At 38.0% G+C, this 27711-nt stretch overlaps 1 protein-coding gene and 1 non-coding gene across 6 annotated transcripts in view; both read right to left on the reverse strand.

The window, feature by feature from the left end:
• The window catches only part of HnRNP-K (Heterogeneous nuclear ribonucleoprotein K), a 38482-nt gene that overhangs the window by 818 nt on the left and 9953 nt on the right, over positions 1–27711 (reverse strand). The window contains exons 1-11 of one of the 5 annotated variants that reach the window (XM_015981182.2): positions 24465–24589; positions 24087–24141; positions 16964–17065; positions 15585–15641; positions 14646–14689; positions 13900–13972; positions 9881–9991; positions 2487–2615; positions 2161–2429; positions 500–767; positions 253–422 (exon numbers count right to left, since the gene is read on the reverse strand). In XM_015981182.2, the coding sequence (XP_015836668.1) occupies positions 253–422; positions 500–767; positions 2161–2429; positions 2487–2615; positions 9881–9991; positions 13900–13972; positions 14646–14689; positions 15585–15641; positions 16964–17053 (1211 nt within the window). In that variant the 5' untranslated portion in view covers positions 17054–17065; positions 24087–24141; positions 24465–24589. Of the gene's footprint in view, positions 1–252; positions 423–499; positions 768–2160; positions 2430–2486; positions 2616–9880; positions 9992–13899; positions 13973–14645; positions 14690–15584; positions 15642–16963; positions 17066–22327; positions 22476–24086; positions 24142–24464; positions 24590–27711 lie in introns of those variants that run through there. The other 4 variants (XM_963445.5, XM_008197055.3, XM_015981183.2 and 1 more) reach the window with 4 other exon arrangements.
• Positions 66–143, reverse strand: Mir7 (microRNA mir-7). Its single transcript, NR_036277.1, has one exon. It is a non-coding gene; the product is annotated as a microRNA mir-7 (primary transcript).

Here is a 27711-nt window from a genome sequence, read left to right on the forward strand (position 1 = left end):
CGATCGGTTAAATGCAATGAATCACCAGACACATTTAGTAGCGCAGTTCCACGAAGCCAGCGAACGGCTTTGTGGGATGATTAGTGATTCCTTGTTACGTAAAAATTAGAACAACAAAATCACTAGTCTTCCACACAACACCATTCATGTTAGTCACTCCACACACCAGGATTAGTTTTTAGTCCATTCTTCAGAAAAATTCATTAAAGACAAAGAAACCAAAACCCCCAAAAAATTAATGTGCAGCCTCACCTTTGCTGGAGTAAGTACTGCGCCATCTGGATCTGGTTTGGGGTACCACTTATTGTGATAATGCGGTCGTTTGATCCGGGGAGGGGCTCGTCGATGGTGATCCCGGCACCGGAGTCCTGCCGGATTTTCCGGATTCTGCCGCCCCCTTTACCAATGATAGCCCCCGCCAACTAGAACGCGAGAACATTATAATTAAGAAATAAAAAAAAACGTTCGTGCTTTAAACAGTTCAATTTAGTTAACTTACATCTTTGGGTATTGTCACTTGTGTCGTCGTTTTGCTACCGGTGGCGCCCCCATTTTGTGGCCCCATCCCTCCCGATTGGAGAGGTGGTTGACTTAAACCGTTACTGGCCATCATAGTTGGTGGTGGATGGTTTATTATGGGGGTGGTATTTGTTGGAGGTGCCCAACCATTTCGTTCGAAAGGTGGAGGGCGATTTACGCCGTTTAGGCCGTTAGTGCTGTAATCGCTGCGTTGGGAGATGCTGTTCCCTACTGGCCGGTCGTTGAAACTGAAAAGAAAAATTTTAAATTATAAAAAAATATCGTAACTAATATCACAAGAATAAGCTGACAATGATTTGGACTAACTTATGTAAAAGGCAAAAATTGCTGCAAAAACGCGTTAGTAGCTAATTTCCATTACAATATTAATTTGATTGACTAAAAGTGAACAATGTAAATGAAAATGAAAGTGTTTATTGGTTTAATCTCGGATTTATTCCACAAATGCATAAGTTGACCAATAAAAAAATTACCTACGAGTTTGAGGTGTTTGTCATTGAATATGGTATGCAAATTATAAAACAACGTTTAAAAAATCACGGCAAAGCTGTGAAATCGGTTGATATTCATCCTTAAATTATTTAAAAATTTCATTGTTTTGAGCAAGAATTACGTAAAAAAAACGTGGCTAGCATAAAAAATAAGCAATTTTGTTTGCTGTGTAGGTCACATTTAATTGCAAATCAAATTCTATTTCCCAAATAATTTTACCTTTCCCAAGTAAATGCCAACGTACTTCAAATTATTTGTTTATTAGTAATTAATTAATTCTTAGAGTTCAATTAAACTTAGCTGCCATTTACTTGGCAAAACTCGAATTAATCGGGAATTTAAAATTTTATTACGGTTACTCAATGAATAAACTTATTATATAATTATTTATAATGTGTAAATAATTCTTCAATGCAAGCCTATATTTCCACGAATAATTTCAATAAATTCACCAAAGGATACGAACGCAAACCCTCCTTAAACTTTTCACAATTTTTTTAAAATTTTTATGTAATTTTTAATAAGCGTTGTTTTCAAGATCGTCATTAGTAATAATAAAAAAATCAGCACCTCAATATTAATTAATTTAAAATTAGTTGAAGAAAAACACTGAAAAAAAATTTATTTCGTCTCGATCATATAAGGGCCTCTCTATTAAAATTAAAAAAAAAATCTCGCATTCCAAAAATCTCATGACACGTTACAAGAAAAATGGGATTTTCTGTTTTTCTTAGAGGAATACTTTGCAAAAAATCAACTTCTCAGCTTTATTAAAAAAGAAGATGCGAAAATGTGAACAAATAGTTTGCAAAAACTAAATCAAAAGCGACTTCAATATTTTATAAACAAAAGTCAACTGCGAGCCAAGTGATGTTACATCTGATTATGATATAAATCCTTCAGTTTTCGCCTCATTAAAACTCACAGTGTAGACAAGTTACGTTTAATCTGGTGTAAAATTGGCCCAAAATTTTTCATAAATAATTGAGCCAAAATTATACTGGTCTGAACGAAATACTTTAAATACAAAAGTATGAAGATGAAAATTTAAGGTATTGTTCTGACGAAATCTTTTTTGTTTATTTTATTTATGTTTCAAAAAATTTCAACTTTGTTGAAAAAGCTGACCTCAAGGTGGTGGATCCGCCTCTGGGCGTTGAGGGCCCCCTGTTGTATCTTGCTGTGCCCCCATCCCGATATCCGTTTCGATTGCCGCCACCACGTGGCCCGCCATTTCCGACGTTGGCCGAGCCGCCGCCGCCGCCGCCGCTGCCGCCCCCGCCACTCGCGCCGCCTCTCCTCTCGTTGCCGGCATTGCCCCAACCGCCGTACTCTTCGGCATAATAATCGTCGTAATTGTGCGGATCGTACGGATTTACAATTCCTTTAATTGGATTCTGGAAGGACGAAAAATTAGACACGGACGTCGTTAATCACACACAGATTTCCCTAACCGATTTGATGAGGGTGATGATCTCTCGGATGCTATCGACGCATTTTGACGGCTCTCCGACTATCTGGATTATGCGGTCGGTGCTCTGGGGGGCCACATTTGAGAAGATCTTGATACGGGCGCCGGTTTTCTGAAAATCAAGGTTTCATGACTACAAATTTTAATGGGCAAAGGCACTCTCAAAATTTTCAATTGGGTTAATTAATCAATGTCGGGATTCAATATTTATGGGAGTGAGTGGCGTGATTTGGGTAAAATGGGTGACTAATAATTGTAACTGTAACCCTCGTCAACACTTGCATTCCCAAAGTGTATCGAAGTCAAAGAGATAAATTGCTAATCAATTGGTACGCCCACAGATGCCCTAATTCCGTTTTTACATTGTACTTAAAAAAAATACAATACAATACGTAATAATAATAATAAAAACATTATGTAACATAGCTCTCTTGACGAAGTGATTAATGATAATAGTTTTGCCGGAAATTTTCACTAATTTGTTGTTTGCGGCACGTGAATCCCAGTTGAATTAGATTAAACAAATCAGGGAATAATTTTAAACATTTTCCCTATTTCCTTTGTCGCATAAAAACTGCAACTCCCATTGACGTCCAATATTTTGATTAAAAATTCAACAAACGCCTTTGTTGTGAATAGGATTTTTCCAATTTAAATCTTTCATTTGAAAAAATATGTGAAACGAAAGTTATTTAATAGCTTTGAAATGAATTCCACGTTTAATTAAAACCCATTTTTAAAAACAAATCCTGATAATGATAATAGGAATTTAATTTCAATAAAATAAATTGATGAAAATATAATCTGACACTGTTTTATAATCAAACAAATAACCAAAGTATTTTGTGAACAAATCGCCCTAAAAAGTGAATTGAATTAAAATAAATCAAAAAATTACGTAACAGTTAAAGTGGCTACTTGACTTAATTAAAAATGTTCTTTTGGGATTATTTCATCGTAATTAACGTCAGAACCGATTTAATTAATTTATTGTAATCTAATTTAATTAATTTTTTTGGAGATTGTTGCGCTTCAAAGAGATTCACTTTCTTTAATGAAATTATAATCAAATCTGATTTCGCATACCATGCGACCATTTGAATTTATAATTAGATAAGTGTTTTTTTTAATGATTGATAAACTAGCGTAAACTTAGGGAAAAATGTACTGGGTTAATGAAAATGTTCTTTTGGAATTATTTCATTTCGTAATTAATGTCAGAACCGATTTAATTTAATTTAATTATTTTTTTCGAGCTTGCTACGCTTCAAAATGATTCACTTTCTTTAATTACATTAAAATTACGACAAAATAAAAAAAAACAGTATGACTCGTTTTCTATGGTTTTGTACAAATTATTCAAAAACAGTTTTTATTAAAAATCAGTCAACCAATTAAATGATGATTATGCCAAATCAGTATTGTAAGAAAGTCTTTGTAATAATTTTTTGGTCAAATTTGTCAAACCTCGTAGTTTTTACGAAATAAAACAATATAGTATTTCACTTTTTCTAAATACAATAACGAACAAACATAAAGAAAAAAATCAATTGTATCTTATTTGGCTCTTCTACAGTTTTAATGAACACTTCAGTGAAAAATATTAATAAACCAAACTCCAATCCTAGTTTTTTTTTTAAAATCTCACTTTTATTGGTTGAAACAAATATTTTTTTTCTCTAAAATAATAAAAATTATCGTCATTCCTAAAATCTCGTATGAACAATTGTAGTAAAATGTATGGATTCTGAAATTCGTTTATAAAGATTTCGGGTAAGAATCCATAAAAATTTTCTTAAATGGCTTAGCAAGAGGGATTAAAAATACACACCTGCTGATTACGATTAAATTTTTTTGCGTTTTCAACCGAATCCTATGAATTAATAAAGAACAGTTCCAATATTTTCAAATCAGACTTTATTCCGCCTTAAATTATTACAAGTTTGAGCGTTTTTGGCACAATTTCGACACTCACTGATTGTTTTTCAAAATCGATATTTCCGCCACAAAACCAGCTCGCACTTGAATGAAAACCACCTGGAGCAGCGTCCACACCACGCGCCAAAACAGCCCCCGACTAGCGACCGGCGTGCAATGCACAGGCGGCAAGCAAGCGCCCGCAGCTGGTATTGATTGGGGGGCGCCGCGGCGCGCCGGCCTGACTCCGCACGCGATAGACCTAGCTCACCTGTCGTCTGTCACTTGTGGGCCCCTTTCGACTCAACAACAAAAAAAACAACCACGAGGGTTTTGCCTGTGGTAGCGCCAAGATTAACTCATGCAAGAAATTAATTATGGCCCCTGCCACCAACGTCCGAGAATTGCTAATGTGCGCGATGTTTCATGCGTGTCGTGGTCGCCCTAACAACTGATCCTCCAGGGGGGTGCGTGTGTGCTGGAGAAGAACGGGGGCTTTGTCTTGGAGGGATTTCGGTGCAAAAGGCCAGGAAAGAGACAAAACTACTTTTAATGAACCGACAAATAAATTTCTTTATTATTTGAAACAGTTTTTGTGCCAACTTACACAGTCGTGGGTGTTTTTCAGTCTAAAACCCACATCTGTTAGGTCCTGATCAATGAAAATATTTTCAACAGGACGGTATTTCCGTTTATAACGCATTTTAGGGGTACTAAAGTTACTTCAAGGGATTTTTTTACCAGCTTTTCCTATACCTAAATTTCCGAAATATTTAGGGCACTTTGAAAATTTTTGGATTTAGAAATTTGACTTCAAAAACCGATAACCCTGCTGTTTTTTATAATTTTGTAATCCTTTTTGGTTTGTTTGAAAGGGAACGTTTAGATCTTTGGTGTTTTTAAATTTCTTAAAAAAGTTAACTAAACCGATCATTTTAAGATTAAGTTTGTAGAACTTTAACTCTAAATAATCAAATAAAATGCCAGTTTTTATTTGACTTAATGGTAGAGAATTTAATTCTGCATCAACCTGTGTTAACATTTCCTATACTTTTGTTTAACAGTTTCCAAGATATTCAAACTCTCAACAAAGAGTTTGAGAAGTTCTCGCAAAAGTTGCCATAGAAATATGAGCAAAAAAGTGAGAAATCAAAGTTTTTCAAATCTAAATTCGATGAATTTATTTTATTTTAACGGAAAGGAAAATTTTGAAAAGAACTTGCCACTTATTTAATGAGAAATGTTTCTTTGTCAAACTGTGCAAAAATAGTTGTGGCTAGTAAGGAATTTTCAGCCAAATCAAAAAAAATCAACTAACTTGAAAATTATCATAGATAAGTATAGAGAATGCTAATACAGATCGTTGCAAAATATTTTTTTTCCAGTTGAAATAAAAATTGGGGCATTCAAATTTATAAAAATTACTTATAGTTTATAGAAGTCCAAAAATACCTTTATGATTTTGCAATTTGTATCCTATTTTTCCATTTTTTCTTTTATTATTACTAATATTATGATATTATTAATATTATTATTTTATGATTTTCCAAATACGATTTTAAAAACTTTATTATTATTATTATTACTATTATTTTACTCAGTTAAAAGCCGAATATTAATTTCGTGTACCAAACGGTCTAAAGTTTGGAATAAAATTGCTAATCTTAGGCAATTTCTTGCTTAAAAACCAGAAAATATTTTAAGAATTGGCTGAAATCGTTTTTTTTTTTTTTTGGCTGAAAACATCGATTCACAGACGATTCTTTGCTTAGAACTAACAACAAACTTTTATCCAACAAACGGAGAAAGCCTTATTCTAGTTCAAATCAACGATTTATGCTTTAAGTTAGATAAAAACGATTTATTTTAGACAAATTTTTGGTTAAAAACCAGATAACTTTGTAAAAAGTAGCTGAAAATAGCTTACCTTGGCCAGAAACATCAATTTACAGAAACTTAGAAACAATAGAACAAACAAAAAAGCTTTATTCTAGCTCAAAAGAACGACTTAATCATTGGTTTGCGAGGAAATGTTAGAAACAAGAAATTTTTTCGAGAAATGCCCAAAAATTACTAATATTATCCGAATGTATTTTTCTTTAGGGTTTAGACGGAACAGCCTGTATAATTTATTTGGCAAGAAAATGCAATAACCAGTTTCCAAACAGAATCGGTTTTCCCTGAAAGGAAAACTGTTGCAACAATGCTTGTTGGCAAACTGTGTCATCACACCTGTTGGCGATTCAGTTATGACACACCCAATAACGTATGTATAATACGACCATCCTATTTTTTGCCCCAACATGGAATTTCTAGATTAAATACTAATGACAAATAATAACAGTGATTCAGCTTTAATTCGAAGAGAATTGGAGACGTAATGAGTTTTTTCGAAGCAAATAAACAATGTTTTCTCTTTGGAACAAGTCGAAGCAACTGTTTTGCATTCCTAATTGACCGAGAAACTTGTTCAAATTGTTCGTAAGGGAAAAAGTTAAAAATTATTAACTCATTATGGTATACAGATTAAGTCACTGATTCCCATCTAACGCAGCCTAGAAATTTATACACTGGGATTTATTCTCGAATTTTTCGAATCGATTCAAAGATCGGAACCGAGGGATGATTAGAAAAGGCGCTCCGTATGGTAATAACCGTCGTGTTTTCGACGGGATATTCGGGTTTTTCGAATCGGATTTAGGTCCAGATCGTTCCGACACATGCAGCAGCCGTTAAAACTCCTCCAAGGGAGAGATCAGGACGCTTGTGTGCGCCCGAAAGGGTCAGGCTCTATTTTCTGTTTCACTTTGATGGATGGTGCTCCTTCCGGATATTTACTTACCTTGTAGATTAAATTGGGGATGTTTTTCCGCGATTATCCGCTATTTGTTTCGGCCCGCTATCCACGACCGAGTGAGTTGTTGTCCGAAATCACTTTTTTACCATAATTTGAATTAATCAACGTAATGGAAACGGACGGTTTCGTGACAGATAAAACGGACACGAGCCCCACTTTAGGGCTCGTCATCGATCTCCGATTTTGTAAAAATTAATTAACGTCGTTCGATCGAGGCGCTTCGGAATTCGAACGGAAACGTTTCCCGATATTTTACTTCCAGCGGAAAATATGATATTTGTTGTGCCGGTGTTGCTATGATACAATGATGCGCAGCATTGAAAGCGACTCGGAAAACCTTCCAAGTCTAATTGGAAACTTTTCAGCTGTGTGTCGCTTTACAAAACGGGACCTTCGACTGTGCAACCGCTGCGTGGATAAAATTAAACGCGATGCCTTTGAGGAAGCTTCAAAATTTAATGTAATCAAGGCGAAGTTGTAAACAAAATTGTTAACTCGTAGAACGTACCAATTTGTATCAGCTTTCATAGAGTAAGGTTTCGGAAAATTGCCACGCCATGCCAGGTCTTCTAGTTATCGAGATATTGCGAATTCCCATTTAAACAAAACACGCGCCGAGTATTAATTACGCCTCATAATTAAAATTTTTATTCACTTCTTGGATAAATACGTTCGTGTCCAGCTTCAGATCGAAGCTGTTAATTCCGATTTGTACATCAAAGAAAGAACGCTAACAATAGCTCGCTTCTTAAAAAAACAATTAAGAGGATAAAATTCAGAGGGGTTGACGTTGCACGACGTGATTCGATACACCTTTCCAGCGAAATACGATATTCCATCTATCTCCGGGCGAAGCGAATTTATAAAATAGGCTTATCGATCGCATCAGGAAGAGGCAGAATGTCATCATAGGAAAATTTAAAGCCGCGTTATTATATTGAAGGGGGAGGAGGATAATACGGTTTTAACGGTGATAGATGTTTCACCTAATTTCGAGGCAAAAAATAGATTCTCCAATTAAAGGAAAACTTTCCAATAATGATCAATTATAAAGAGACGTTTGTGTCAAAGAAATTGCTTTCATGGCCAATAAAAATAACAATAATCACGACATTTCCGGGATCGTTATGAGAGCTTGTAATTTTGTTAATTGGGTGCTTGAGAGGGATTGGAAAAACGGAAAGTGAATCTCGCGACATCTTCACTTACAATAAGTTCTTTGTAATCACTTTTAAACTTAGGTAATGCGGAACCGAACTTATTCATTCAAAATTATGCAAGAAAAAATTAAAAAAATTATGCTTACAATGACGTATTATTTTATGACCATTCCTAAGGCTTTTATCCTAACTAAAAATATTCTCCTCTGATAGAAAAACATTTTTTACGTTTGAGTTTGTTCAAATAAAAGATTACAGAATTTTTTTTAACCTAACTTGAAACACCCTTAAGCCCTTTAGGAGATAATTAAGTGTATAGGACTGCAATGTCACGGAAATTACGTAAGTATGCAAAATTTCAATTCATTCGGACAACAGAAACCCTTTCAAATTTGGCTGGGAAAATATGAGACAGACAGACAGGCAACAAAGCAAGTTAATTATAATAATAAAATAAAAAAAGCTTTTAAAGATCATGCAGACTCGATTAAAAACGTATTGGTTATTTGCAAACCAATTTTTTTGTTGTGACGGTTTTAATAAAGACAACAAGTAAAACAATGTCTTCAGTTACATAATTGGTGTCGATTCGCTCGAATTTCTCAAACGATTTCGAAGAGGCGGAATAACCCAGATTTTGGTTCGGTTGAACGGTGTTAAGGTTGAGGACAGGTTCCAGTCAACCGGTCGACCTTCCATAACTGCGATAGCATCAAAACAAAACAATTCTCAAATAAAAAAATCCGTAGGTTGCAAATTTATTAATAAAACATTGGAAACGTACTCAACTGACCCAACAACCTATTTCTTCACTGTTTACACACGATTTTAAAAAATTCGCAAAAGTGAAGGTCTGAAACTTGATCATCCACTTAAGGCAGCAAAAATCAAGGCCCCATAAAATGAAATGAAGAATTTCAAGAAGCTGCGATTAACATACCAGATATGGCACGACCTAGGTGTGAAAGCAACAGCCAGATTGATCAAGCGATGGGTTTGCATCCCAATAATAATAATTCCCGCGAGTCTGTGTATTTATGAATCCCATATAAAGCCGAATGAATGGGCGAATTTCCATGCAAAGCAAAGCTTGCGGTTTCTGCGCCGCTCGCTATTGCGCCAAAGAGAATTAATTTGTCGCATGCATGCCGCCGTCTGAAACACCACCACCGCCGCCACATTCCACTGATGGCGGAAATATGCGAAAGGGTGGCCCATATTATGCGCAACTTTAAATTACTTTATAAATAATTGCGTTCGGTTTCGAGTTTGGACAGGTAATTTTAATGAAGTGAGCAATGTTTGTGGAGAAGCGCGTCTGTTTACGAAAACCCCCTCTTTATCGATTCGCAACCACCCTTCCTCCAACTTTCATGACGCAAATATTGGCCCAACATATTAGAAATTTCCACCGGAAACGCGATTAAAAAAACACTCACTCACCTCTCTCAGTTCTTTGATTTTGTAGCCGGCTTTTCCGATCACGCATCCGGCCTGGCTCTGGTGGATCATCATACGCAAATCCAATTCATTTCCGTTCACTCTGCCTCCGTTCTGCAAGAAAACAACCAAATTTAAATGAAAAATTAAGCGCTGCGAGCGCAAAATTTAATAAACACTAAACAAATGTACAATTTCAATAAAAAAAAGTTACGTAACAATGAATTATGCGACTGTTCTTGTGTTTACATCAAAAAATTAAACCAGTCCAAGAGCTGAAAAAATTCAGCCCACACGTTTGAAACGTAAAAGCCGTTTCATGTTAGTCCACAAATGCTCCTCCCAAAATCACCAAAACGATGATAATTGAGCTGTATCATTGTTGTTAACATTATTTGACACTAATCCCACCAAAAAAAGAAAGTCCTCCATAAGTGAATAATAAAACAAACCATCCTTGCTTCAGCAACAAGTTTGTGCGCAGAATTATTATTTCAACGATGATTCAGACACGAAAAATTTAGACAATACACTAGTTTATAAAAAAAGGTTTTACCAAGAAATAATTTATACCGAATTTGTTGCCTGTTTATTCACCGATAACACGTCTAGTTTATTTTTTTGAAATATAGTATTGTAATCGCAAAAATTAGATCATTAATAAATTGATCACAATGAAAGTAATTGCAAACACTCGTTGGCACGGCTCGCCTTTAGTCACCCAACTATTTAAATTCAGCGACGGTATTTCGGATTTTCGAGACAAATTTAAAGCTTTTTATTTTCAATTAGCAACCTGCCAGAAATCTAGGCACTTCACTCGTCTAAATACGCCACCAGCGTCTCTATCATTCGCTCTGTACTAAATAAACTTCCCCGACCCAAAACGTTATTAATATCATCAATTGCATCCCCCGGAAGCGCTCCAAACGAGAATGTTTGCCTCTAGTGCAAGGAAAATCCGCCATCGAATTGTTTGAATAACCGTGGCGGAAATTAGTGGTCACAAAAAGCTATCTCTTATAAATTTTCGATAAGCGCGAGAGAAAGCCATTTCTCAAAACGCCCCATCATTTATTCATGCGAAATGATTGAATACCAGACGGTAATTCCACCTGACACGATTTTCTACGTCCTCGGACCCGAAATTTTGGCCACGGTCGCCCACCTGATCGGAAAAATAACTCTAAATTTAGCAACAATTAATTGAACGTAATCAAGTGAAATTTAAATTGGCGTGATGAACTCATTAGACTTTTCTTCGGCCCGAAATTGTTCAAAGCAATTAAAATTAATCATTTTCCGCTGGATAAGTTATTTTATCATTTACACGTTTAAGCGAGTTAAGTGATTTATAATTAATTAAAAAATATTTCACGAAGGCTAATGAGAAACTGATGATTTAAACAACAAATCAAGTTTATTAGACGAGGGAATATGTTGTGGCATTACTAAAAATACCGCCGTCGAACTGACTCACCTCCGAACTATTCGTATCTGCAGCGTCCAGAGCCTGACAGCTTTGCAATTTATCACAACAAGCAGCCGTGACTCATGACAATGCCCCGAATTTTTGGGCCAAGACGAGCAATTAAACAACGAGCGAATCAATTTTAAAGATAAATTCTATTTCGGTGCCGTCATGACATGTAAACCGCAAACATAAAACGCTAACACCGCCACAAAGTCTCCGTTTAATTGCCACTACCGGCAACATTGATGGTGGATGCGCCGGGCGAAAGCCCCATTATTAATAGGCAATTTGTTGCGACCCAAAACCCCGCGGTTATTTTATTACGATGACAAAATTACCATAATTTTTCTAATCGGGTTGGTTCCTTGCCACCGTTTAACCCGACACGAAAACAAAGAGCACAGTTACTGTCTTATCCTGTCAATATTAATACGATCGGGGGTCCTTTGTTTAATTAACTCCTAAACAAAGATTTGCACAACAGATCGGACAATACCCCCGTGTTTTTTCGCTCCCTGACGATTCGTGGAAGTATCGTGCAGACTGTATGGAGTCTATTAAATGCTAGATAATGTAACGCGGACACGATGGCTGTAATCAAATGCCACATCAATGTACACGGCAGTCGCATGAAAAGCAACCCTTTGAAAAATTGATGGCAATCGTACAGCCAATAATAACAGGCCGCACGACGCTCATTTTCTAAAAAAATACCCAATAACGCCAAAAACAATCAAATATTTAAACGGCACGGGAATGCGTTGCATGCAATGTTGTTGACTGTTTGGGTAAAATTTTGGGCGAGAAGGTGCGGAGGTTAGACGAAAAGTTCATTCGTTGCGTTCTATTCCTGATATTTGAGCCTGAAAATCGATTTTCATAAAAGCGCCATGTCGGGGCCAAGTACAGTCTCGTGCAAACTCGCATTCAATGACGTCATCAAATTTCATTTTAGAAAATATTTGTGGCAATTTTCAACCAATGAAGGAATATTATTTTAATTGCCAACGAAACTATCTATACTCGAAGTTTTTTTCTCCAGCGCGTTAACAATTTTCATTAAATTCTTTTTTATTGGTTTGTACCTCACTTCGCTGTCAATATTTTCAGCAAAGTGCTCGAGTTTCACGATGAGAAAATTAGATGAAAGAAGTTTTTCGCTTGAATATTTCTTGAGAGAATTATAACGTCTCAAAAATCGTAATCAAGTCCAGAAACTTTGACATCGAGCGAGAACACATTTAAAAAACATAAATCACAAAGAAAAACCACTCAGCGTGTTTTACCAAGACACTTAATTTATCAGCACGATTTTTACGTCCAGACGCAACATTCAAACGCTATTTTCGTACACCATGCTCGCTCATCCAACAAATTTACCACTCTTTCCCCGTTCAGAAATTTTTGAGAACTGTAGACAAATAATTTAAAAAAAAAAAAACTCAATTCTGATAGCTTGGAAAATGAAAAATGTTGATGTCCCGTCCGTTATCGCAAATATAAAATGTTCTGATTTCTTACGTTGTTATTACCAAAACCAAGGATTTTTACTTTCCACTGTCTAATTTTAATATTGTTAAAGTCTTTAATAATTAAAACCTGTCTAAAATAATTTTTAGAGCTATTTTCACACACATGTTCTTTTGTCCCGTCCGTCATGTGTAGACAAAAAGCAATCAAAAATCGTAGCACAATTTGCCTTATTCTTCGGTTTTGTGATTTTAACACGAATCTTCAACGATGAAAATCTTATTTGTGTCCCGTCCGCCATCAATTTCAGTTCATATTTCAAATTTTAAAAATGTGGCTCTAATTGTGGTTGCAAACAATTTGACGATACTGACATTGTTCGTAAAAACCGAAAATAAAAATCAAAAATTTGTGCTACAAAGTGTCCCGTCCGTTATAATTTATAATGAAATGGCAGTTCTGTAGAATTAGTGATTTCCGAAAAATTAAAACTGCTTTCAGACTCGAGGTGTGCGGATATGTTTCCAGGAAAAATATTCACTAAAGCGGGCTCAATCGAGCGCGTTTTTCCCCGAGCTTGTAGTTTCGCGACCTCAACTCCATCTAAAAAATCCGAAGCACTTGTTCGGATTGCCACTAATCCAAGTTGCGAGTTTTGTTCCGAAGCCCACGCATTGAATATTTCAATGGTAACGTAACGAACAGTCGGAGTGTTTTCTTGGAGCACAGGAACAGAGCGCACCTGCTATTGTTTCCATCACACGAAATAATTAAGTTACGAGTTTCCACAGTCAAGTTACGACAAACTTGCCGATGGAGGTGATCACATAACAATTCCCTAATTCTAATTGGATGGACACGCTTCCACTTTTAATACGGAAAAAGGAAACACAAGGAATTTTTAGGTTTCTGATTTTCGTACATTTGTGGGTGCCGTGTTTCTATTATTAGGGTCCGCTAAGCTCTTCTTTTTTAATAAAGGCGCCATCAGTTCCACTTTTACGACGTACAAGAGACAAAAACACGCGGAAAAAGTTGTGCGCTAAAATACGATTGGTCGATCTAAGGCGTAACTTACCTCCTCCAAGTTGGGAACGACGTCGGTGACGATGTTGCAGATGGTGTCGAGGTCCGAGGAGAGCGTCAACATCCTGTAAACAGAATCTAGTTACAACACAAAGCACGACAATTACCACAAATGGGAAAGTTAGAAGAGAGGGTGGGTGTGGGTTCGAAATCGCGATCAATTTCACTAAAGAAACCTTCAGAAGTTTGGGTACACTAGCCATCAGTCACGGGAAAATATGAACTTGTGGGAGAGAAAGACACGTTTTGTCGTGTGAAAGGGAAAAGTTGACGTATTTCCACCCTCGCATCATCGAGGGGTTCGGCTCGAGAGAAAAATTCGGGAAAAAAGGAGGGATCTCAATATAATCACAAGTGACAAAACGGGGAACCAGTGTGTTTTTTTTGTGGCAAGTTTTACCTGTAAAAAATTTAATTAACACATAATAATGGCCTCAACCTAGGCAAAGCGTGTGGAACGCTAGGACCTTGCTTACGCCACCTAGCGGACAAAACCAGCCGGTTGCACCGCCCTTAACAATTTCAGCGGTTAGATGAGTTAAGTCACGGGGGGCTCAAATCTCAGTGCAGGGCCGGCTCGAGTTACATAGCGATAGCACATGCTGATTAAGTATTATTATTATGATAAGAAAACAAAGTCTTGATTAAGTGATTAAGTTATTTTTTTTTAGTGGAGTGTGTATGCAGTGCAACCAGGGCCGGAGTGAGCACAACTAAATAGAGTTTGAATAATTTTACCGTTCAGGGCCCGGGCAATCAGGGACAGTTATCGAGGCTTTGTACTGTTGGTTGATCGTTGTGGCAAAATGGCATTGGCGGGCAGGTGGTCAGGTGGACAGGTGGCACAGCCGGGGGACAGAAGACATTAGTTAACATGGTACTAAATGATACGGAGCTGCAATCTCAAAAGTCATAGACATGGACTGGTGCGAGCGGCTCGCACGGGCTCTAATCGTTAATTTTTGAGAACTTATAACAACGTCCTAAAAATACAGTTAAATTCACAGCATCGGGCAGAGCTGCCGCGTCTTCAGTGTTGCTTTGAAAAACCAAAAAGTGATTTGTGTGGTGCTTGTGGCAGCTCTGCAAGTCTGGAATAATTTAAGAACTTAAAATTAATGCAATTAACACGTAACATTTAACAGTACAGTAACTTGGTTAATGTTGGCAAGGGATTGATATAATTACCCCTAAACTAATTGGGGAAGTTTGACCTTTTGTCAGTGTGTACAAGTTAAGACATTATCGTTGGCGCAAGGGCGGGGGCGGCTTAGCTGGTTAAAAATCAATTCAATTATTTCATAGCTGTGCTGTCAATGTTATTACGTTACCGCCACTGGCCCAACCCACAAAGGACCCCCACAATGTCGAATCCCCGGTTTTAGTACAAACCCTTTGGTCAACTTTTTGAGTGGACGTGATCCATGAATGTGTTATTTTTGGTTAGAAAAATAAATTAATCAGGGGGTAAAAACATCGGCCAAACCCACAAGAAATTAAAGCTGTTTTAAAAAGGCTTCACTTTCACTAAATCGCAACGGAAAATTGTGGTGCTTTCATTTATTCATCACAGTCGAGTTAAAGCCAGTGGCAAATCACACGCAAAGCGAAAAAAGATGGCTTGCAAACGGTGCAAACCGTTTGAAAACCATCCCTACACATCCCTTGGATACTGACCTGACTCCTCAACTTCGTTATATTTTGGCCACCCTTACCAATAATGGAACCGGCAACCTAAACCAGAAAAAACAAATTTCAGAATCAGTTAATTAAACACAGGATACACACAACGGCCGATCTATCACTGTCAACACTGACCGGCGCATCTTTTTGCCCTGACCTCATTCTCGGTTTTTTGGGAAGTCCCGGCAAAATCGAGACAGATGTCATGTCTTCGGAACGTTATTTTGCTGCAGTTGTGGCGTCACGCGAGCGACAAGGTTAATGAAAGACGGAGAAAACAGAATTTTTCGATTTTCGCACCAGATATGGATTTTAAAAGCGAGGTTGTTCACCTTCCGTCTCATGAATATCTAATGCACGTACCGGTGGTACCAGAAGATTGCGCGAAAACTAACAGGACTCCACCTACATGGCTTGCAAATTGTTCCGGAGAGGAAGAATCGGCGAATTAATGAATAAATACACAACTGATTGGCCGCTGCATGAAGGAAAATAGATCACAAAAGAAACGCTTTATCGGTTCAGAACAGAAAAAATACAAATAACCCAATTCCAAGTTTTTGATAAATATCTGGGTAGCACATGCAACCGAGCAGTTTCGCTATTTTTGTCTAAGAATTGGCTAAATATGGTTGATGATGCTCACAATGGCCGGAATCCGACTTTTACGGATCGGTAGAACACCATTGTGTCTTTAAATGGTTTCGTTTTCAAGGCAAAATATTCAAAAATGGTAGATTATCGGCGAAGAATTTGCATAAAGAAATACAATTAGAAAGTCGTATGGAGGCCGAACCCGCCATAAATTTTAATAATTTAACCAATTTCTATAGTTAATAAATCACCATTACGTAATTAAACTTGTTTAAGAGTCCGATTGGCAATATAAAATTGCAAAAACCAACTAGATTTGCCAAGTTCTAAAGCAAGGTCGCGTTGACCCGCCCCACTCTTCCTCTTAATAATAAAATCGAAACCGAAAACGACTCCTCCTCGGAGGCATCTCTTTAAAAATTAAATCCGCCAGGAGTTTAATTGAGTTGTACGTCCTTGGCGTTTCGTCGTTCAATTACAAATTAATTACATTCGTTTTTTGCATGTCATCTGATCCGTCAATTAAAAAAATGAATTTCGCAACGATTTTTCCTGGTTAAAAATCCGGAGACTCGTGGGAACCGAGTTCTTTTGTTCGTGTTCGTGATGTTATCGCGGAACCTCTCCAGTTGTGATTTCAAGATAAATCCTCTCTCTATCTTACGCAAACCCTGCTTTGGTCTATTACGACTCGTGTTTATTTAGCAAAATCTGACTTGCACGACTTTCCCATTATCAGCACCTGCGTTGTGGGTCAAGAAACGAAACAAACAACTCACCTTGCTTGGGATAAGTAAGCGAACTTCCTCGTCACCTCGACGTGAACGTTTCTGCGGTGATCCCATCTCACCATCAGCTTCCCGCTTCATGGCTACCTCGGCCTGGAAGAATTATTTTACTCTTAGTTTTTTATCGGGAATCAGTGAACGATCCCGAATGTGGAGCACAAGGACAAGGTCCTCGTACAACTGAATTGTGCCTACGTGCTTCATTAATATTTATGACGCTCTGTACGAAAATGGAATGGCCGCAGGTACTCGCGTGTGAGAGAAAGACGATGAATAACTAACATCAACAAGTGAAAACGGGAAAAACGGGGATTAAACCGACGCCTGCCAGGGTGCACAGATGAAAGCTGTTGTGGTCAAGCTTTTATTTCCTACTTCAATCGCGATTCTCAACAGAATTAGCATTTAGAGTTGTTTATAATTACTATGCATTCTTCGACACACACCAAAGTTCACCTTGGAACTGAACTAATTTCCATTACAAGAACACATCCTGCTACAAGTAGAAAACGTCATTAATTAAATGACGAAACTGGGATTAGCGAAAATAAATTTGTAATTTGTTGAAAGGCACGGATTAAAAAGTGAACTAAAAGCCCACCCAGCTAAATCCTCTTACTCTGCAATTTGTCATCAAATTATTGAACATTTCATTATGCTTTCAGGATATTAGAGGTTTTCGCTGTAAGCCCTTTATTTGTATATTGTCAAAGCTTCCACTAACAATAGTAGCATTTAAAAAAAGAAGCCTTAACAGTAATTTTGCAACAAAATAAGTTTCTCTCGTGGCTTTAAATGGGCGAGAATTTCCCTCATTTGGCTGAATGTGAAAATCCTTCACATAGTTACTTACACAGAAAATTTCTCTACGGTGCGTGTTGATTTTTCACTGAGTCTCCGACCAGCTGTGCAAGCCCACACGAATCTAGGAATGCACCATGAAAGAATGTGGTTACATAACCGACTTCCTGAGCGTTAGTCGAAAAAACCATCACTATTATCATACACTTTCATTTTCCGTGGAGAAAACTCCGTCAGCCTTGACCAAAGTCTTGCAACAAGTAATTTTCCGGCACGAAGATCAAGAAAAAAGTGCAAACAAAATAGATCAAAGAATGGCCAGGTTCAAAGCCGAGACACGCAACTGTCAAACTAAAGAACGATGCCAGTGGGAGTAAATCCGGAGTTAACTTCCGAAAAGTTTACTGCTCGGGGCTGAAAGGATGGTTTAGTTGATCGAATGATGGATTGAATACATTTCGGAAATTCGATAAAACACCACTGTCACGAAAAATGGTGTGCATCAGAGATTTCGACATCTCGGCGAACAATGGAAATTTTAATTAAGGAAAACCTCGCACAATGGGATCGCGAAAGACTGTAGGCTTCAGTTATTGAAAAAGCAAACAAGCCAAGGTCTAGTGTCAATGTCAAATTCTTGCAAATATTGAATGATGATAATGTTTTTCAAATCATCGACTAGCAAAGATCTACAAGGCCGACATTCTAACGCTCCACCATGACATAATTAGCCTTCGATTTGATAACACAAGCATCATCCACGTGCTACGGTTTTTTTTCTTGCAAAAGGTGTGCCAACAAATCAAATTCTTAATTTGAAAACAATAAATGTTCCTTCCAAGATAACGTTCGTTGCCTGCTTGCCGTTCCGGAAACCACAACGCACATAAGAATGATTTATATAAATTAGAGATTTTTTTCATGAAGAGTTAGTGTATAATTAATTGCGCTACATGAGAAAATATCACGCTTCGGAATTTTCCGTTAATTATGTAATTCGCAAAAATCGCCCAATATTTCCGTGTGGAATTCGAACCGTCCTACACGTTCACTCGATAGTTCAGCGTAACTCATTAACGATTTGTTTTATTCAAGCAAATAAACAATTTGTCGCTGTACAGCGCAATGAGGAATGTGGGTAGGTAGATAGTTCTGGAGAAATTCATGTGTTACGATGCAGAATTTCACATGAAACTAAACTACTGAAAACCGAAATGCGCCGGAAATTGTTAACTCAAAGGTGGACAATTTCCTGAAAAATGCCCAGAGGCTTGGGAAAGTTGCAGTTTCTAAGTAAGTCACTTGATTTCTAATTTGCACAAAAATGGCACTCGATACGAAGAAGTTTATTTAAAATTTTTGTTGGAACAAGTTTCAGATAAGTTTTGTCCAAAATTTCAACAGAGAAAGTTTTGACCCCCAATGTAAAAGCAATAACGTAAAATAATTTTTGAAAAATGTGAAAAACTGAGGTCAAGGAACCAGTGGTGTAATTCGAAGATGATTAGTTGCCCGACCCAGGTTATCCTCTCTTTGTGTTTGACATCATCATCGACAAAAAGCTCCGAATACGTCGTTACCGAATTTATCACGCGAGTTACGCGACTTCAATCTGTCACGTCACCCTCACCTAACAACCCCATTCTCCATAATCGCCTCCTCGAATATAATAAAGCTGACACTTGTGTCGTATCGGTTCGCATTAGCGATTTCTCGGCTTCTCCGAGTGAAAATTGCAGCAAACATTGTTTGGCAAAAAAACCATTGCATGTGTCGGTATTATGTTCAAGCATTGCGGTCGAGTTCAATTAAGGTAAATGGTATAAAATTGCAGAATCATAAGCTCGTTTGAGAAAACCTGTTGAATAATTCAAGCCGAAATAATTATTTCAATGAAATTTAAATTAACCAACTTTTGAGATTTTTCAATTCGGAGCCTCGAGGATTTAAAAATTTAATTCAACAGTCTTGCCTGATAGAATAACAAGTAACGCACCTTAAAATTTACCTTTCAATTTCTTAAATAAACACGAGATAACATAGTGAACATCCACCACGACTGACAGCCGTTGTGCAAACAACGCGAACGAGTTGAACAAACACAACTATAATTGATATAAGGTTTGCTTTTTTCCGATGAGGGAATCCTTCCGACCCGAAATTTAAAAGCTCACTCTACGGCATTAACCCGCGTTTACATAACTCCATATCTCGCCGGCTGAAAGAACAGCCGAATCGATCGCAACGTACACATCCTGTGTGTGCGAAGAAAACAGATTGGAAAATCGCTGTATGATTATTTTCAGCGGCAAAGTTTGGTTGTTATCCTGCGCCAGTCTTCGTGTAATGCGATGCTCCCAAAACGCGATAATTAACGCTCAGTGAACTTGCCAACAATCGCGGATTAAGTTCGAATCTATTCGAACATACGGGAGTTGACTAGTTGGTGTTAACTGGTGCGCGAACATTTGACAGTTGGTACAACACTGATACCATCTCAGCCAACCACCGACACAATTATCATCTTGAAGCTTTGATGTTCGTCTTCGTCACATAATTGGAGCCCCGGTCACCCGCACGCTCCTAATCAGATCGATGTTGGCCAAAAACCACCCAAGTTTTGATTAAATCTCCATAAAAGGCCGAGAATTAAACGCCCTTTGAACTTTGTCTCGAGGAAAGTCGGATGAACTTTAGCGCCGATTTAAAAACTCGATAGTCCCACACCTGACACCGACTAGCACTGGAGCGAGCGCGCTTCCAGACGCAACTTTTCTTTATAGTTTGTCTCCCGGAAGAGTTCCCAATTAATTAACCTGCCTGCATGCACAAACAATGTAACACGAGGAGAACAAAGGAAATTGGCGAAAATTTTTCACTACCATTAATATTCATAAACGATGGTAATAAAATTATAAAGGGGCGGCTGGACGTCAATTTCAATCGGGCAAAGCTGCATTTGACGGAACGCGAATTATTTCATTCTCATCAGGACGACACCCGGGATAGTTATTGCACCAGGATATACAGTAGAGTCCAATTACAACGAACTCCGAAATGTATCAAAATCAGTTCGCTACACAGCCATTTTAACGGACGGGACACTGCACAAATTTTAGTTTCAGTTTTTACGAACAGCATCAATATCTGAATTTTTCTTTATACGAACTTAATACTAATCAAATTGTGTGCATCTTACAATTATACCCACATTTTTAAAAAGAAATAAAATCTGATGACGGACGGGACACAAAAAAAAGTTCGTTAGAACCGCACTCCTCTGCCACAATAATCGCGGATTTAGGAGTTCAATTAGCGACCAACTCGGTGAATTACCTTGTATATAATTCAATATATTTCAGAGGGTGGGTTTGGGAAGCCAGACCTGAAACGTGTCATGATTCCACTTTGATATCAAGCCCCGTGATGGCCAGATTAGAGAGGAAACCAATCAATATTTGACGAAAGCAAAAGCTGATTGCACAATCGATGCGCATTAATTGTCGACAATTGATTAAAAAGAGTCAACATATTTCTAAGTTTGCATCAGAATCAACAATCGAAAGTAAAAGTCGAAAATTGTCAAAGGTTAAATTACCAAATCAGCATCTAAATTTAGCAAAATTCCATTACAAAATGAAAAAGTGTTTGAACCCGAGCCGGTGTGGCCGGTTTCATGAAATAAAACCATCGCTAATTCCACATTCCTGTAACTGTATTCTCCGATCGTTAATCTCAATGAAGTTCCGTTCAAATTATTTTGGTACCTAATTTTTTCTTGAGATGTTCCGTCAAAATGTTTACCAGAGGTGCGCTCCCTCACCTCCTATTTGCAAAGAACAAATAAACGTCCGGTATGTGGGTCAGTCTTTCCGGGACCCTTACAATTTTCATCGCAATAAATTAGCTTTATTGCTCGAATACTTCACATTCCGGACTCGAGATGGATTTACTACATAATTAAGAGGGGAAATTGAACGGAATTACATCTCCTTTCCGCACGGCCCGAACAATAAATACACGTATTGTTGATTGTCTCTACAAACAAGAGAAAATGTAAGAAAGTTGCGTTTTTCCCTCGAATCCTCCCGGAAATGACCGGACAAGGTCCGGACTAGTGGCAGTTGATGTTTATTGTCTTCCGGATTTAATTAAGGTACAAGGATTCGTTTGACGCGTCCGAGTGCTTTGCAGTTTTCCCCTCGCTTTTGACTACATTTAATTTAATTTCTGCTTCTGATCGCACACTTAATACAACTTCTTTGCCGCTCGGGGCGCAACGGACGACACGTGCCCTCACAAGGGCCGACACTCGTTATTATGCAACAATAAAAATTTAAATAAAAGAAACGCGAATCTCGAAGCCTCCAAAAAGTGAAATAAAATATCGAACCCCGGAAATGAGTCTTGAAAAACACAAACCCCGGAGTTAAATTCGCCACAATCGTCACTTGTTCGCACCGATTACCCTCTTCCCCCAACAATCCGCTTAAAATCCTCGAAGAAACACGGATAATTTGCCAAAAAAAAACGCACTGATTTTTCAACACTCACTTGGACAGTGTGTGGCGAAAATCGTGAAAAACTGGCGGCAAAATTCACTTGCACTAGCTCTGTGAAACTGACTGCGTGCTACCGCACACTCGACTCAAACAAAACAAAACGGAGTCGTTCAATCAACCGTTCCCGAGCTGTGGTGGTGGCAGTGTACTCGGATGAACCACGCGTTTGTATTTGTGGCGGAGTCGACGAGGAGACCGCAGCCAAAGAAGTCGATAATTGTGAGGATTTGCGATCCAAGTGCCGTGCACTGAAAGGCACTGATGGGAAATAAAAGAAAACGCCTTGCGACAGCCGCAGGGAAAACAGTGGAATTACAATGGGGAAATAACTCAAACGCCTTGCAAGTACATCGACCTTTATTGTTTTAACAATTACAGGTCTATTTACTCAAGTGAGTGAGTAACGACTAGCCTATTTCAAAAAATGACGACTTCCAAACTTTTAACACCTTTGTGTAAACAGTCAACTGGCTAGAATAACTTCAAGAGGCTTAGATTTTTTTTAATTTCACTGCAATTAGACCACTTTACGGTTGCAATTAGCTGCAACAATAGCGCTGTTTGTAATTAGAAATTAGGCAATTTTGAGTTCCTTTAACAATTTGGCATCAAAGTGGCTTTTGACCTTTACGCTTGCATGAAACATTAATTACAACTAGAGAATTTCACTAAAACAAAACGAGCTTTTCAGGGGCCTGGAACCCTTCCAGTTGCAACTAAAAAAATCTTTAATAATTAGTTATAGCCAAATTCATTACCCAATGTAAGGGTCGTGCTAGTAATTCAGAAACGTCCTTAATCCCTTAACCACCGACACTAACACCTTACATCATCATCCGAAATGGTTCGGTAAAAATTATCACTTGTGAAACGGTTCAGTTAATTTTTTTACACGTTGATGCTAATGGAAACTGACTATAAGCGAGCGTATGAGAAGGTTTCACCGTGATTAGAATCGATGTTGCAAACGCTAAAAAGTAGTAAAATGGTAAAGAAAGAGGCACGCGATTGAATTTCCCTAGTCCCGGCTTTGGAGGTCGATAATTGCGTCTGTTTCGAGTAAATTAAAAATTCTTCGCAAAGAGCGAGCCCGATTAATAAAATCAAACAAATCCCTTTGTCACTTGGAATTTACACGGAATTAAAACAGCACGTAGTAGTGATTTGCGTCCCTTGGCCTTTCAAAGACAAATTCTAATTGTGAAGAAAACACGGAGGGTGTTCGAACCGAACGCAATACATTAGCACAAGCAGGAAAGTTCTCCCATCGATAAAAGACAATGGAGCACTTTCTGGACGACTTACTCCCAACTTTTATTAATCACAAAGTGGCGATTTTAAACAATTACGTGGACCAACCGCCGGGTGAAGCAAAAAATCTGATTTATGGTGTTTTTGGTTTCACATTTGTTTTGCAGGGAGCGACCCTATTTTTCAGTCACGCAAATACGCCCTTAAAATGAATTACAGGACGTTTACGAGCGGGAAAACAGCCTTAAAAGGTTTCAAACACTCCCTTTTCCTCCAAGAAAAAATAACGCAAATTCAATTCCCGATTAAGGAATTAAACACGTAATAAATAGTTTCGGCGGCCTGACGGCCCCCAGAGGCGGATAAACCGAAGTGAATGCGCCCCATAAGAGCGGTGCGAGCAATAAAAGCGTTTTTATTTGTAATGACATGAAAAATTCAAACATTTTAAAAGCTTCCGGAACAAAGGCAAAAATCCATACGAGAAAAGACAAACTTACCCTAGATTAGATCAGCGATTATCGCCAAGTCCTCGTACCCTTGGATCCGCAGGATCTGAAACAACACTTTTCTTGAGAAACTTTCGCTTAGTCGGCGAGATAATCAAAGGGGCTGTGCCCCCAAACAAATTTCAAGCCTAAATAAATAAGATCATGATATGATAAACCTAGAACTAGTCGTCCAGTTTCCAGTTAGAGGCCGCGCTGAATTCGAAGTGTTAAGTGCGTTCCAGGACTTCGTCCATGCACATCGTTTCGAAAATAGTTCAATGAATAATCATGAAGTCTAAATTTACCGCGGCCTTAAATTTAGCTGGGTGTTAAACCGTGTTATCGCCAGGATCGTGCAACAGGAAGCGGACATTAATCAAGTCCTACCTTTTTATCTCTATGGAGCTTATTAGGTAGACAACTTCACGACTGAACGACCACCTAAGAACTGACCAGCGGTCACTAGACTATCAACTTATCAGTCAGAAATCTCCCCCAGGACAAAACCCATTGGCCTAACGGCAGGGGTACGACGTACGTGGCCACAATTGATTGTTGACGGGTCGTCATAGCGACCTTTCAAAATACAAACACCACCTGAACTGGACGTCACATATTCTAATTGCGACAATTCCACCAGAGAGATAATTCAACGCCAAATGAAAATTCCTCAAAGACGCAAACGTGATTTGGACCAGTTTGAGCCAACTTGGCAAAAGTCGCACTCTGGGGGGAATACCCAGCAACCAAACGGCGTACCAACTTGAATAACACGGTTACAAAAGTCCCAGAGAGAAAAATTCGTTTTAAAAGGTCTCTGAACTTGGACACCTCATCGCGCGCTCAAAATCGATACGACTTTAATTTGTTGTTGCCGACACGGCCATTCTCATAATTTAACGCAATTATGAAATTAATTGTGGCTAAGGTCACGGACACTTCAGAATTTCAGCACAATCTCCATACTACAGGGTAATTTACGTCTAGCAGTAATCACTATAACAAAACCATTTATCAAAGAACTAATGGTCTTGCGAAATTTTAATATTGTTTTTGTAAAATGTAATAACGCAGCCTTTAATCAAAATTAATGGGTCTAAATTCAATTTTTTTAGTGTCATGTAAAGTCGCGGTAAACGTCTTGCAAGTGTGTATTTCACATTTCCATTACTTCCATTAAGTTAATGGACAGACAGTAAAGTAGAATTAGTACTTCGAAAGCCTAAACCTTGTATTAAATAAATACGAGTATAATTATAATTTGGTAATGTTCTTGTTTATGGTACCGCCGGACCGTATAAAAATAATAAGCGAAATAATTAGGTAGACCATTTCTATTATATAACAATAACGCTGATTGCTTGTAAACCACACGCGAGGAAAATAATCGCACTTGGGCTAAATTGCCCTTTTTCCTCGCTAGTTAGTTTAAATTTAGTCGGAGGAAACAATATTTAGAGCTCCCACTTCTCCGATAACATATTCCTCCAATTTATCTTGCGCTCGCTGTTGTGGCATTTAAATTTAGCATACAGCCATGTGTTGAGTCGCGAGCCGAATTCAAGAAACAACAAAGATCACCATTTAGCACATCCAACTTTCACTCGAAGAGATTTATGTTATGTCATTTCGGCCCGAAACAACACGCTTTCCGCATCGTAATGCGAATCAATCTAACGATAAAAATATGTAAATGCGTGAAAGAACATTTTTCAAACTAATTAATTTGGATGACCACGTTCCAGTGCCTTAGTACACCATTAACACATTTTTTAATACATGCAACGTCACGCTAGCTGCTCGATTAATTATTTTTCATCGCGATCGATGCATTACACTTGACGGACTGTGCCAGTAAAAACATAAACAAATTCGCCCAAGTTGTTATTAAATTAATGTAATTAAATGTAATTTACGGTCCCACGAGCTGAAAGTAATATTTGTTTAAGCGAACGCTTTTGCATAATTCACTCTGCTGAAGAACGGCCTAATAACACCGGCATTAGCGACATTTACGTCGCCGTCCATTTTCAGTAACGAGTAATGGCTAGCAATTATTTGGGCGATTTTTTGGCACCTTGCCGAGTGTTTCAAGTGTGTTCGAAATATTTGAGCGCCAAAGCCTCTTAATTTGTAATAAGATGCATTTCGTGCCTTGAGGCGGATTGTGGCAGCCTGTATTAAAAATTAACAGGGTCTGGGAAATACCAGCGTTTGCATGTTCCATTAAAAACGGAAGAAAAGTAGAAAAATTAATTTATTATTAAAGATGGAAAAACTGCAAGGTGTCTCGCGTGACGTCTCAAGGGACACGACACATCTTATAAATTTCCAATGAGTCTCTAATTTAAGACTTAACGATAATTATTTTCATAAATAATGAAATGATGAGGCACGGCCTCGGAAACTACCCCAACGCTTAAACGCAGAAATCAATTACTGCAATATTAATCGAGATAACGATGCTACGTTTTTGTGCTAATTAAATCGAAGATGTGCACACAGTGACGTGGCTTTGTCTAAATGGCCAATTAGGCTGAAAGAACTCGACTCTATCATCAATACGTCTAATGACAGAGTTATTACGTTACGAAATGACATACGATGCACGCCGTGCCTGATTGTAGACTGCACTTATGGGAACCTTTAATTAATATCAAACGGAGACTCTCACAAGTATTAAAAATTCAAGCGGTAATAACAACGTTCGACGGGACGAGCGTTTAGATATTTCTCCGATGGTGTATGCACATTCCACGTCATAACGCAACTTGAAGAAATTGAGACACTTCCTCGTTTTATTTTTTTAATTACAGAATTTGCGCAAATCGCCGAAAATGGCCTCGATTTCGAAACACTCATTAATACTTCACGCCACTGACAAAATCAATACTTTGACAAAACCAGCAGGCAACTCATTTATTCCATTTATCCTCGAATTTACAAATTATCCAAGGCATACGCCGAGCTATCAAACCCAATCAATCTAAGTTTATTTGATCGCGAGTGCACCAAAAAATAACCAAAACCGGAGCATCGATCGAAGAGAAATAAATTGTCTTGTCGTTACAATGAGGTGAAAATTCAAACGTGTGGATGTAAATATTAACACCAAAATTCTCTATTGTGTAATTTGCGTAATCCCAGATCTATCCGTCAAAGAGACCACATGTAAAGCTCGGCTTGGAGCAAAGCGGTCGTCTATAATGACAGCACATCCTATCACAAAGTGATACCAACATTATGCGGCCGATCAAAGCGTTATTAATCAGTGCCAAGTGCAAAAATACACTATTGCAATAAATTCAACCCAATCGTGAGAAATTGGGTTGTTAAATTCATTGTTCTATTCACTGCCGATAGGTTCCGCATAGCCCCAGTAGATATATCCCAACTAAACCTCTCAGTCTACTGCAATAAATTACGTCTGCTTCTCAAATTTTGTTTTCCTACATTGCACGCGGAATAATTGATAATACAGCCATCGAACAAACATTTCCTGGAAGAATAAATCCCCTGTCAATTGATCGTTTGGAGGAGGGATTTAAAAATATAATTTTTCTTTAGATGTCGGTACGACTCCCGTGGCGTGTATTGGAATAAGCACTCCTGGCACTTTATTAAAGCTTCCTCA

Source organism: Tribolium castaneum, chromosome 3, assembly GCF_031307605.1.
Source record: "Tribolium castaneum strain GA2 chromosome 3, icTriCast1.1, whole genome shotgun sequence".
NCBI classification, from domain to species: domain Eukaryota; kingdom Metazoa; phylum Arthropoda; class Insecta; order Coleoptera; family Tenebrionidae; genus Tribolium; species Tribolium castaneum.